This window comes from Protomyctophum bolini, assembly GCF_963924005.1.
Source record: "Protomyctophum bolini genome assembly, chromosome: 15".
Lineage (NCBI taxonomy): Eukaryota > Metazoa > Chordata > Actinopteri > Myctophiformes > Myctophidae > Protomyctophum > Protomyctophum bolini.
This window is the reverse complement of record NC_137876.1, coordinates 14,342,464-14,356,941: the sequence shown is the minus strand read 5'-3', so window position 1 is coordinate 14,356,941 and position 14,478 is coordinate 14,342,464. Positions and strand designations below refer to the sequence as shown.

General features: G+C 43.8%; 1 protein-coding gene across 1 annotated transcript in view; it reads right to left on the bottom strand.

Moving 5' to 3' along the window:
- LOC308329441 (MAM domain-containing glycosylphosphatidylinositol anchor protein 2-like) overlaps nt 1-4,799 on the bottom strand; it is a gene marked incomplete at its 3' end in the record, with an annotated part of 71,881 nt that extends 67,082 nt beyond the window's left edge. The window contains exon 1 of the mRNA XM_080783745.1: nt 4,596-4,799. Coding sequence (XP_080639871.1) covers nt 4,596-4,701 — 106 coding nt within the window. The 5' untranslated portion in view covers nt 4,702-4,799. The remainder of the gene's footprint in view (nt 1-4,595) is intronic.
- Nucleotides 4,800-14,478: the final 9,679 nt, after the last annotated feature.

Sequence of the window (14,478 nt, the reverse complement as noted above, 5' to 3'; positions counted from 1 at the left end):
ACGCACACATGCACGCACACATGCACACACACACACACACACACACACACACACACACACACACACACACACACACACACACACACACTAGCAACTACCAACCTCAATAACGCCTACAGTCATGTTATTTTGGGTTGCAGTGCTGGCTTGGCAGTTTCTTGTCTCTGGTGTCTAAAATCCATAAATGCCACAACAGTAATCTCTAAATAAAATAGGCTTCCAAATCTGATGGGCAGTGAGGATGGGGCAATAGAGTGAGTGAGCTATTGAGTCAGTCAGTCAGTCAGTCAGTCAGTCAGTGAGTGAGTGAGTGAGTGAGTGAGTGAGTGAGAGGCGGCCTGAGAGAGAGGGAGTCAGGGAGTGAGTGAGTGAGTGAGTGAGTGAGTGAGTGAGAGGCGGCCTGAGAGAGAGGGAGTCAGGGAGTGAGAGATAAAGGGAGGAAGAGAGGGGGGGGAGAGTGGGAAACAGATATAGAGGGGTGCTGAAGTGAGAGGGAGTTTTGGCTTTGCAGGTTTTTAAAATGAAAATGCATTATTTACTAGTACTACATAAGCTTAACAAATATAAGCTTTAATATTGATAAAAGGTAAACTAATACAACAAATATAAATTCAACTACTATTCACCCAAAACATCATCACATTATGACAGATGTACTACCCAGACACTAGCTTCAGCTTTAGGGCCAGCTCATCCATTGATTGATTGATTGATTGATTGATTGATTGAAAACGGTGGCAGTGAATGATATATATTATACCTTTCGATCAGAAATTATAGTTTTTTCAGGCCAGTTTTGAAAGAAACCAGTGATACATAATTTAATGGATGGTGTCAGGGCATTCCACATGTTTTGTTATAGAGTAGTACAATGACAATTTTCCCATGGTTGTTCAAAATGTGGGTGGTGCCAGATTGTGGATGCTTCCTTTAGTGTTGTGGCTGTGGGTGTCACTCTAGTGTTGTGCCAGGGACCTCCATCCCATACAAGAATTGTGATATAATTGTGATTAAAAAATATTCAAATTTTTGCTAAATGTATTTTCACGATGGGAGTCGATGGGTGCTGATGGGACGCTTGTTTTACAGCACCGGCAACTACCGGTACTGGTATTCTCTACCTACCGGGTCGCACGGTCCTGAGTCGGCTAAATGAACTTCGCAACGTTCGACACGGCAACTCGGTGGTGTCTCACGTGGCTCAAGTTCGCTTGAGACGGCGCGGTCTAGTCCATAGAGTTATATTCAAACAAGCACCCCATTAACCCCCCTTCGACTCCCAGGCTCAGCAAAAAAGGGAGTCCAGCAAAATAGATTAATCCACGGCACGGTGGCCTGTAGGCCAGCTGAAGGCAATCAGTGCTGCAGTTGAAGCTGTGCTTAATGTGACACTGCAGCACTGATTGCCTACAGCTGGCCTACAGGGCACCGTGCCGTGGAATCGACTAACCCAGGGGTATTCAACTAGACTAGGCCGGGGGCCACAACTGTAGAATGATTGTGTGTGGGGGGGCGCACAGCGTGCGCACGAAAATGTATGGGTTCTCAAAATGCATTTTGTGCTAAAAAACGAAGATTTATCTATATTTCTGCACAGTAATGAGCAGGATAATATGTCTATACAGGTATATGCTACCTTAGAGTAGATGTAGACCTATTTGACACTGCACAAACATAATTTCCTTGACCATCAACGAGCAACAGCTGGACACACGCACGCACGTGCGTCGCACACACGCGCACACACACACAGTGTCAGTTGACCATGTTGGCGGCGCCTGCAGCGGCAACGGGACTTGGTGGTTGGAGAAAACCACAGGATTTGTGGCCATAATCTTAATATAATGCAGTAGAAAATGAAACTGCGTGCCTGGTACTACCGTGTGTGTACGAGCAGCAAGTGTAATGCTTTGACCCATGTTTGAGTGTAAGTAAGTAAGTACATTTTATTTATATAGCACCTTTCACAGAGAGGTCTCACAAAGTGCTTTACATGCAATAAAATACAAAACAGACAAGCAAGTAAAGAAGATGTTGCTGTACAATTCAGCTCAAAACTAAATGACAATACAAGCATCGGAAATATATCATAAATCAATAGATACGTTAAGTTAGTAAGTTCAAGATGAACCATCCAAAAATGCTTGCTTAAAAAGAAGGCAATTCTTGAAAATGTCCACAGAGGGTGCAAATCTCATCGCTAGTGGAAGAGCATTCCAAAGTTTTGCCGCTACAGCCTGAAAATATTTATCACCTTTAGTTCTTATAGTTTGGTGGAGGGTGGGTCTAGCAGACCTAAGAGTGTCTGGGAAACATGGAGGGAAATGGAGCCTTTCAGACCTGTTGCTGTTACGTTCAATTCCCTAAAATGGTGCATTTATATAGCACCTTTATCCAAGGTGCTTTACAGAGATTGTGCATTACATTCACCCATTCACACATTCATACACAGATGGCGGCAGAAACCATGCAAGGCACCAACCAGCACATCAGGAGCAATTAGGGGTTCAGTGTCTTGCTCAAGGACACTTCGACACTAACTCTGGGGGAGCCCAGGTTCGAGCTGGCGACCTTGCGGTTACAATCCAGCCACTTTACCCCTGAGCCACTGCCGTTCCCTAACATGTCGCTCGATAAATAGCAGCAGCACACATGTCTGCTGTAACATTAGCAGCATGTGTAGTGGTCGTCTATTCGTGTTCATGTTAAATCGCCATGTTACTATATGTCATCCTCAGCTTCACGTTGTTATTATTGCACGTAGAGTCTGCCAGCTTTTAGGCTAAAGCTAAAGCCACAAGGGAAAGTCAGTGACGTCACACAGCCCCAGCCACAAACTGTGCACTGTCTTCTGTATTAAGGTGACGTCACGTTCAAATTCTTAGTTGACTGTGTGTTGGCCTTTGGAGTTTTCGTCGACTAAACCTATCAAGGATAGAAATGACTAAAATGTGACAAAAGATAATAAGCATTTCGTCCAAAAAACTAAAGCCCAAAGCACACGGCTATAGGGACTCTAGCTAAGGTCAACCACACCAATGCAACTCATTTGAGTTGCATTGGTGTGGTTGACCTTAATCCATTTCGACCTGACAACGATTCTACAAATGCCTTCTAAATTCTGCCAGTTTTCTGAAAAGCCCATGTTTCTATGTGGTTCTCAAACATGTTCATGTCAAGGACCCCCAAAAATGTTGTTCCAGGGACCCCCCCAGAAGCAAAGATTTTAGTTAAAAATGTTCGCTCTGAAAGAATATATATACAAAGATTTGCACCACATTTTCACGATTTTTCAAAAATAGCAGATCTACAAGCTCATAGCTAAAGTATAACATAATGCCATCCTGGGCAAGACCTACGCTGAAAAGACTATCAGCGGAAGTTGCGGGATTTTAGCGGAAGTATTATTGCCAAAGGAAATGACGTTGATGCTTTACAAATCAGTTTACATTCACCGCGAATGAAACAAGTGTTGTGATTGGTCGGGAAAATATCGTATCCGGGGGAAATACATTTGACGGCTGTTCCGGAGGATACATCCGCCAATAGCTTCTCTGCCTTACGTTGTGACCAGGCTTTTCTTTTCGCAGATAAGTAAGCCTGGGACCGAGGCTAACATAATACTGGTTCCCGTCCAGAATTGGTTAAAACGGTTTTGTCCCAAGGAGTCCCTACCCGAGCGGTTTGGGCTTTAGACTAAATAAAAACAAATGCCTGCCAAAAATAACACTGCGTCTAATTACATTGAGTAATTAAGCTGTGGACCCCCTGGAACACCCTCAAGGACCCCTGGGGGTCCATGGACCGCACTTTGAACAGTGGCTTAATTGGTTATTGAATTAATAATAATCTAAATGTGCAAAGTAACTAGGAATTAATTAAACCGTCCAATAATTGAAGTGGCGCAACGAAGTGCAGCATTGATAGACTTCATATTCTTTTAGCTGTTCGTTTAGTGTGCACAGGGCCAATTAGGGACAAGGGACACAAGTGGTACTCGGTGAGTATACTCATGTTCTCTGGAGACCTGGCGGCGACGATCTACGGCTTCTCCCTGAGTGTTCTGCGCTTCCGTTTCGAGGACGCATACGTGGGCATGTGCCTGGCCAAGCTGGAGACCGTGCCCACGCCGCCCCTGCCAAACGAGTTCAACGATGCACGAGTGCCCCTGGGGTCAGGCATGTGCCGTCACCTGGTCACCTCCCACAGGGTTTCTCCCAGCGACATGCTGGAGTTGTGGATCAGCCTGCATGAGGACAGCCACTTCTAGACATGTTGGAGTTCTGGGCCCTGGACCACTATGGGGTCATCATCCCTATGTCCGTGTTGTTGTCTATAACTATTCAACAAGTAGGTAGGCTGGCTATTAACAAAAATCACACTTGTGTGAAGTGAGGGTCGCCCACTGTATTTATATCGGCCCATAGACTTGGCTGGCAAACGATTTACGTCATAAGTGCTCTAATCAAACATTGTAATATCCTCAAAGTCCATACATATAGACTTGGCAAACGATTTACACACACAACATTCACAAGGTTGGTACACACTGTAAGCATGCGTGCGTGTGTGTGCGTGTGTGTGTGTGTTCTTACCATAGACACCCTGGCAGTGCACGCCACCCTCCAGGAAGACGTTCAGGAGCCACAGGAGAGCGAACACCAACCCCATCCTCCCCCCGGCAACATCAACATCATCCATCCGTTCCGGTAGAACGCGCTCCGCACCGCACCGCTCGGCGTCAACTCGCTTCTCTCCGGTGTGCTGTGGTCCGGCGGCAGCCACCGCTCATACCCGTTTTTTTGTAAAACGTGTCCAGCTCTCCTCTCAAGTCAGACGCTCTCCTGCCTAGAAATCAACCAAATATAGTACATAAATAAATATCAAATATCGGTGTATAAAATTTATTTTATATATCCACCGGTATTTATATAACTATATACAGTATGTATATATCTATCTATATATAGTTTGCCCAGACCGGGAATGTTACCATGTCCGCTTATTAGAACTTAGAAGTGACTCAGAGATTTGAAATCTGAAATAAAATAATAAAATAATATTGGACGCTGGTGCTTTAAGAAAAAAGTAGGTGGGCCTTGCGCTGGTTCTACACAATGCAGATGTCATGTGTCAAGAGATCTAGCGCAAGGGCTATTACGGAGGGTAAATCCGCCAAATCAGTATGGAACGCTCGGCGTGTTTTTTTCTTTTTTTTTCCCCAGTGACGAAAGGATACGGGACTACAACTTAAGGTAAAAAAATGCTTGTCCCGAATTCGCCTTTAAGCATGAGGGTTGTAATGACCCCTACTTCCTGGAATGCGACCCCAATCACCATCAGCTGCAAGGGTCAATAGGTCGTACTCGGACATACTGTAGGGTCATACAGACACACGCGCGCGCGCACACACACACACACACACACGCACATCACTCTTGGGAGTGCTTGGCACCGCTCAACAATAATTTAACTCTTGAGAGTGTAAAATGAAACCAAAATTTGGTCCCCAGCTAAATGATGGAGAGTTGGTAACCAAGGTATTTGGTTACCAAAATGGACCCTAACCATTTGGTTACCAACTCTCCATCATCTAGCTGGGGACCATGAGGGACGGCTTCAGGGGGGACTAAGGAGGTGGAGGCTTAGTGCCCCTCCCCCCCACAAACCCAATTTACTGAAGTTCAATGTAAACCAAACCCCCCCCCGCCCCCCCCCAAGTCACTCACAATAATATTCTGGAGCCGTCGCTGCTGGGGACCACCTGGAACCCCCACTGGTTAGAAACCACTGCTCTATAGGCTACTACATTGCCCGGCCAGCCGGGCCAGGCCAGCCCTAGTGTCAACTCACTTCTCTCCGGTGTGCTCTGGTCCAGCGCAGGCCACCATTCATCCCCCTTGGTGTGTAAAAAAGGGGAAAAAATACTCCAACTGTTTCAATGAACCCGCTCTTCTTTTTAAATCACGGTGCATATAAAAGTCACTCAAACAAACAAATAAATAAATACATACATAAATAAATAGGCAGGCCTTAATTTTAAATGGTCAAATGACGGCCGGGTGCGCGTGTGTGCGTCAGTCAGTCAAATTGGCGGGCACGCCACAGAGAGCGCGCGCAGGTGCCTCGAGAGCTTCTCCTTGATTGTGACATTGTAAAAGAAGCCTCGCGGGGGGTCGCAGCGTCGCGAGGCGGCGGCGGCGGCGGCGTACTTCAAACAAACCGTGGTGGTGTCGGTATTCGGTGGTGGTGACCGGTCTGTCACTGCCGCCTCCTCTTCGCCGCTCACGCGGACTTCTTCCATGACGTCTTTTCAAACGGTGCCGAGGAGCGAACACATCATTATAGCCTCTACGACCGGAGGAGGAGGAGGAATTAAACGGTCGGTAACGTCCGAATATCCCGTCCGTCCGCCGGTCCGTCCGTTCCTTCCCCCCTGGATGGTGGTGGTGCACCGTACGAGCCGTTTGATGTAGACTTTAGTAGGCTGCTACTATACTACCACGACCACGACACAGGCAGCTCGCGAGGCGAAACGTCACGAGCCGGTTGCTGCTGCTGCTGCCTGGTTTCCTCTCTTCTGACAGCTCGTTTCGACTCTTATAAAAATGATATAATTACCCTCCTCGTGATGACACGGAGATGTGAAGAGGAGGAAGACGAGGAGGAGGAGGGCGAGGGACTGAGAAGGCAGCACGCGCGAAGGGGGAAACACGACAAACACACAGAAGCGCGAGCTCACGTCGTTCGGTGTGCTGCGCTAGCTCGCTGTGTGGGTGTTTCTGTTCAGGGGGGAAATATAATAACCGGGATCTCAGAGAGAGAGAGAGATGGGGGGGGGGGGGGGGGGGGGGGGGGAGAGAGAGGGGTACTAGGGTAGACAAAATAAAATTGGAGAGAGAATGCCTTGATGTTTGTGTGTGAAGAAGATAATAAAATGAAAGATGAATTTATTTGGGACCATATATGTTTTGTAATTCATTTATTTGTTGTTTAAACAAGTGTTAAGCTGTAGGCCTATATCTAGGTATAGGATATAGATATAGGCCTACAGCTTAACACTTGTTTAAACAACAAATAAATACTACATTATATAATATAGCCTATAATGTAGTATTATTCTAATCATTGCTGTGTAGAAGCCTATAGTATATGTTTGTTCCATAACTTCCCATCTCCCTGCCTGCTCTTTAGGCTCAACATAAAATAGGCTACATTTTCAGGTCGGGACTAGGATACAGATTTCATCTTGAAAATATTGATATCGATTATTTTAAGCCCCATGGACTGCCCTTCAGGCTCTTAGTGAATCATGACCATAAATCATTAGATTATGTGTCAAAAATATTTGGAAACCGCCAAAAAAGGGTAGGCTATTTATTACACACACACACACACACACACACACACACACACACACACACACGCGCACAGACACACGCACACACACACACACACACTCACACACACTGACACACACACACACACACACACACACGCACACACACACACACACACACTGTGTGACACACACACACACACACACACAGTACACTGTGACACACACACTTTTAAGATAATTTGGTAATACTGCACTCTCGTGGTGAGGACATGGAACACATTCTTTTAGATCTCAGTCATCTCTCTCTTTTTTTTGCACCACAAAGAGATATTTTTTGGGAGGTCCCCAGACCCCAAACGATTAGCTTAATGTGCAATATTGTTTTATCACTGAAGAAATTAAGCAAACATTGTGAAAATCTACAAGCTCAAAATGCTTTGCAGTGTTTTTTTTAGGCCACCACAATGCTTTTCCAATGGGAGTCACATGGTTTGACCAAACATTTTTGTTTGATGGGGGGAGGGGCAGAACACCACCAGCAATCAGCAATCAAACACAAATGTTTGGTCAAACATTTGTGTGTGACTCGCATTGGAAAAGCAACTCAACATCTAAGTCACATGGCCTAGCGTAATTGTGTCACAAACTCACAACATGGGATGAGAGACTATGAAAGTTGTTTTTGAAATTAATAGAAAAGCATTTAATTTCTGGTTGCACCTGTTTGGCCGTGCTGGCTGAACTAATTAAAACAGCCCAGCGTTCCTCAGGAGTGAACACAGTTTTCATCTCACATCATTTGAATTGTTGTTCAGTCCCCGGGGACCCGCTGAGAGTGTGAAGGTGTGACTTGTGATATTCAGGCTAATTACACTCATCATTTAAAGAGAAAGGTGCCCTCTGTCAGACCGGCCAGCCAGTCAATCAATCATCCAGCTATAGTCAGGCAAGCAGACAAGCAAGCAAGCGATGCAGTTGATCAGGCAGCCAGATGGTCCAATGGACCACATTTCTCAGCAGTATCCAGGGGTCTTCTATCTCTGGTCCATATAGCTCTAATGCCTTCATTAGAGCTATGTTACTCTTGTCTTCCTGCGCTCGCATGAAATGCAGACCAGCCTCTCGTCTGTAGCGAAAATAAAAAGAAGGTTTTTACTTACTCACGAATACAAAGGCACTCTGAGCCCCGCACCACACGTATAAAATGCACTTTCTGGCCAGAAAGGGATTTTCTTTTCACCGGAAGGAAAAATATTGCCTGTGGGATTTTTCTTGGCAATATCGGTAGAGGGCGCAGTGGAGTAAAAAATCACTTTCTGGCCAAAAAGTGCATTTTATACATGTGGTGTGGTGGGGGGCTCAGAGTGCGTCCACCAAGGAAAGTAGGCTTTCTAATAACACAAGCCGCCTTTGTATTGGTGAGTAGCAAAAACATTATTTTTATTTTCGCTACAGACAGTCACAAGAGTCTGATCTGCATTTCATGCGAGCACAGGAAGACAAGAGTAAAAAGGCATTAGGGCTATGGACCAGAGTGTTTTTCAGGCCAAGGACCACTCAGCTGAGGGATCCCCATACTACATATTGCTATGCAATTATGCTGCAGACAAGTCCGGACAAAAATAACATACAGTCAGTATAGTCCTTTTTTTCCTACTAATATTGATCTCAAATGAAGTGGCAATGGAGTCTATTTGCAGTCCAGCAGCCCCCATAGCATAGAGCAGAGCTCTAGAATATTGCTACTTATGCTACTACTTGTTGCAGTCAAAAGAAAATTGGCCTCCTAGCTCTTCTAGTGGTGTTCCTTTGTTTTCATTCCTAATATAACAACTCTAAACATTTTATTTGCTGACAGATTCAGCTGCTGAGCTCTGAATCTGTCAGAAGTCAGCGTAAATACCATTCCAGCCCTAACCCCAACTCACCCACAACAAATAAAGGCTGGGTAATGTAATAAATATAATTACACTGCTGGCTACCATTTTACCATTTTATAATCAATTTAATCAACTGACTAATTGATTGCACCTGTCTGAAGGCCTTCTTAGTGTATTTCAATGACTGCCACAAGATTAATTGCTAGAGCACTAATGAAAGTGAACACTTCCGTAGCAAACATTTGGCAAAAACAGCATGCCACACGTCTCACCGGTCACCGCACGTCACAACAATAAACCGTGTTGTGAGCTTGCAGATCACGCAATGAGATCTGGGTGTGGATGGAATAAGTACTAGTAGAGGGCCTATACAGAGCCATGGGGGACCCCGGTGAACTAAGTATAAAGCGTTTAGTAATTGGTTAAAGGACTGAAATATTTGCTATGTTGATTTTGACTTTTGAATTTTCTTGTGCGGTGGAGCACTTGGGCAAAACACTCACTTGTGTTTGTAGATGTATACAGTGAATTTGTACATGTACTGTAGTGCCCACACGTACATTTACTCAAGTACTGCAGGCATACTTAGTACAATTTTGAGGTATTTTTTACTTTACTGGAGGATTTCCAATTTTCAGTATTTTTACTTCTACTCCACTACAGTTCATAGGCACATTTTATTTGACTCCATACAATGATTTGAAAACTTGAGTTACTACTAGTTACTTTGTAGATTTTGATTATTATTACAAAACATACATTAACCACTTCAGCCACATATACATTTCGGGCATTTGAAAATGGCTGATCTACAAGCTTACAATGCGTTGCAATGCGACACATGAGCTTGTCATGCTATTTTCAAAAGATGTTTTATACATTTCATACATTTGAAAACTTGTGACATGGGAAATTCTGAAAAATGACTACTTTCTAAAAGAGGTTAAGACAGGGGAAGCATATGTCATTTTTTATTTAAGCTATAGCGTGTCATTTGGTGCCACCCTGCGAGCTCTATATCATTGTCGTCCTCAGGTTTTAATGGGTTCAGTGGTTAAGGAAAAGACCATGTGAAACACATTCCTTTGTGTAATAATTTCTTGATAAAAAAAAATGTTTGTGGGGCTCACAAGGGAAACAGCAGGAATCCTGAGAAGAAGCTGAAGTTCCTGGAGTCGTCGTAGAGCCGGTAGCTCCCCGGCAGCCCCACGCGCACCGTGTCACCCTCGTCCAGTTGGAGCGACACGCCGTTGGACGTGGCGGCGTAGCCCCCGTGGTCGTTCAGCTGCAGGTTGAACAGGAGCTTCTGATCGTTCCTGTACAGATAGACGCCCATGTAACCCTTCAGGTAGTCAGTCACTGTGTACCTGAAATAGTACACGCCGCTCACTGGCGCTGTGAACACACCTATGGAGACACAGACCAAGGCAGGGTGGTAACGCAGCTATATACTGTAGGTTGGATTGATTGATTTAATTCATCGATTGAAGATTTTATTAACAGTTTGTAGAATGTCACGAGGATAAAACCAGAAAAAGCAATAAGACTTACAATGCACAAAAAGCATGGAATACGCATGTGTATATTACAGGAAACTCCCGTTAAACTTTCAAAGAAACTTGGGTAAACTCCTGAATTGTACCATCACACCTGTATATTACTATTATTGTTTACATCAGAGTCCTCCGTTTTCAATTCATCAGAATAAAATATGGGGGGAGTCACAAGGGCCAGTTTGAAATTGCAGTTAGACGCCCGTAAGTGCCCTTTGCAAGTGGTTTTGAAGGTGTCTAGGGATTCACATTTCTAAATGGCTGTTGGTAGGGCATTCCACATTTAGTGGAACCAGTGGTGTGTAAAGTAACTAAGTACATGTACTCAAGTACTGTACTTAAGCACAATTTTGTAGCTGATCATTACGATCAGTACGTCACACTTCCATACAGTCACGCCTTATTCCCTCAACAAGGCAGTCCCTTTAAATACTGCTTCACAGTAGCTCTGCTTCCATTGCTTCAGACACTGCTGCTGCTGCCAAACATGCCTCCACCACCCCAACCTCCACCTTTGGCTCTGAAGTAAACTAGATTCTCTATAGTCTGATTCAATGTTCTATGGCTTTAATGTTAAAGTTGTATGTTTCAAGTCTGCTTGACTCAAGTTAATCTCATTAACTGTCTTGATATGTGCCTGTTCTTGTATACCCATGGGGGGTTTTGCTAATGTTCTCTGATTTTGCTTAGCACGCTGCTTCGCCAAAATTCAGAGAATATCTCCCATAGCACGGATCCTTTAACGCCTAGTTTAACTCTATACCATTTGTTGCAATAAATGGTCAATCTTCTTTGACGTGTTTCCTGTCAAAATTATTACAATACACTACAGTACACTATTAGTATTATTATACTATACTATTAGTGTGTGTCTTTGCCGTTTAGTGTACTATATTGGGTGTGATGGTAGTACACTATTAGTATTATTATACTATACTATTAGCGTGTGTCTTTGCCGTTTAGTGTACTATATTGGGTGTGCTTGGTAGTACCTGTCGTCTGGTTGTACGCCTGGCCCACGTTAGTGAGGATTTTGGAGTAAACTAGTGTAGTCTCGTCATCAAAAGGCCCCACAGATCCCTTGTCCGTCAGACCAGCAGTGAAAGCCACTTTCAGTCTGTCTGTGAAGTGTGAACACACGTGAGACAACAGTTGGTCACATTCCGTGGTGGAAAAAGTACTCCCATTTCTTACTTAAGTTACAATTAATGTAAGTTATAATTTAATGTAATTAAAAATTAATAGTAATAGTAAAAGTACTAAAGTATTGGTAACTGCGACACGTTGTGAGCTTGTATATCAGCAAATGTTCCCCAGAGAATAGGAATGCTATAGGGTTCAAGTGTTAATGTATCACACAAAGATTTGGCAGCAGCCCCTGTAGTAACCCTGAGGGCCCCTTAGGGGTCCCAATCCCCCTGTTGAAGATCTATATAGTAACTCTGAGGGCCCCTTAGGGGTCCCAATCCCCCTGTTGGAAGATCTACAGTATATAGTAACTCTGAGGGCCCCTTAGGGGTCCCAATCCCCCTGTTGAATATCTATATAGTAACTCTGAGGGCCCCTTAGGGGTCCCAATCCCCCTGTTGAAGATCTATATAGTAACTCTGAGGGCCCCTTAGGGGTCCTGGACCCCCTGTTGAAGATATATAGTAACTCTGAGGGCCCCCTTGTTGAAGATCTATGCCATATGGGATGAAAGATGAAAGTCTAACCTGAGGTTCGCTCTGTCAGACGCTCCAGCTGACTGAAGGTCTGGTTCAGTCGGATCTCCAAGGCTAAACACACATTCCACACATCAGTCATTTCAGCCTTTGTTCAGACCACAGACAATTCCCATTTGTCTGTAACTCACGGCCTGGACAATCAACATGTCTATGTATTCTGTTTGTTGTGTATCTTGGTGTATGTACATTTTGTACAGTGTCTTGCAGGCTGGGCATCTTGTAGTGCAGGACTAGCCTCGCGTAGCGATACTAATATCACTGCGTGGATATTAGTCTCGTGACTCTCGTCCCTCTCAGTGTTCGGTTTTTTATGTCCCGCCCCATATTTGCATACTGGGCCCTGGTTGGTTATAGCCAGGTTCCAGACAAATCTGGTTGGCTCGTCAATCCATTTGTAAACACCACTTGGAAATGAATTCCAATGAATTCCACAGCGAAGTTCCAGACTGATATCTACGCAGTGATATTAGTGTGGCCATGTCAGGCACTATACCTTTAGTTGTATATCTGACCATAAACCAAATCGTCACTGATTACCTTCTGTGTATGCTTCGGCTGTGTCCAGTCTGTCTGTAACTGCAGCACCCAGGTCAGCTGTACGGCCTGGAACAATGACACACACACACACACACACACACACATTACTTAGTTTAAAATAATGTCAATGTATTTTAAATATTTACTGTATCAATTATTATCGCTGTTAAAATGTATCGTTACACCCCTACTGTACAGGATGTACAGTACAGGATGACGGACAGACGGAATGGATCGACAGACATACAGATAGACCCCCTCAAGGTCCCCTCCTCCAAATGATTGATTCCCAAAACACTGATATTGGTCACGAGCAAATATCCCTTTGAATATTTGTTTTCCTGCCTTTTATTTTTATTATTTCAAAAGGATTTTCAAAAATGTCCAAAATAATTCACAATCTTTCATCAATAAAAAGCTAAATAATTTTAAAAATAAAAATAAATAAATCCCTCAAAATTGTAGAGAAAGTAACAGATTTACAAGCTCACAACACATCTCAGTGTGCTCCCGGAGACACTGTCTCTTTTGCGTTGCGTGCTAAAAATGTTCCATGATCGATAGCTATAGGGCCCCAAATGGACTGTAACTCGGTTTGGTTACATTTGTAGAGTTCAGAGGGGGTCCCTGAAATGAAAAGGGTTGAGAATCAGTGGAGATGGGCTATACCTGCAGTATTCTTCAAGTCCTTCAGAAGTCTGTCGCTGCTGTCGCTGATTTGAACCATCATATCTGGTGGAATGTGTAAACATGCCAAGAAAGAGAACTATAACCAGGGTTGAATGTGCTGTGGGTTTCAAAATTGTTTGATTTGTTTTATTATATTATTAAAGAATAACCAAAACTAATTGTTGTCGCTACAGTTGTGGTGTGTGGACTTATATCTACTACTTGAGTAAGAACAATTTTTAAGATGTTGCATTCATTGTTATCGTTGTGGTTATCATTCTTGGCATAGACAACAGTTTTAATCAGTTTCACAGTGGAACATGCATGGACAAATGCATGGTGATTGGTGTTATGAAAGGACACTGCACGCAGCGCGCGTGCACACACACACACACACACACACACACACACACGCACACACACACACACACACACACACACACACACACACACACACACACACACACACACAATTAGGATGCGCAAAATTAGGATGTTTTTGCTTCTGAACGAGAGATGATCTAATTATAAAATAACCAAAAAATTGTTTTAATCCATGCGCGCACACATACGTTCAGAATACATTTTATTGATTGAAATAAAATGACAATCCACACAGTTTGACAGTACATACATGGTCCACATGTATGACATGCAGCAACAACATCAACACAACAATGACATCGACAACAAAACAACAACAACAACAACAACACAACAACACTTACTGTACAGAGTCCTGTTAGGTTGATTAGAACAGAGAACGTCAC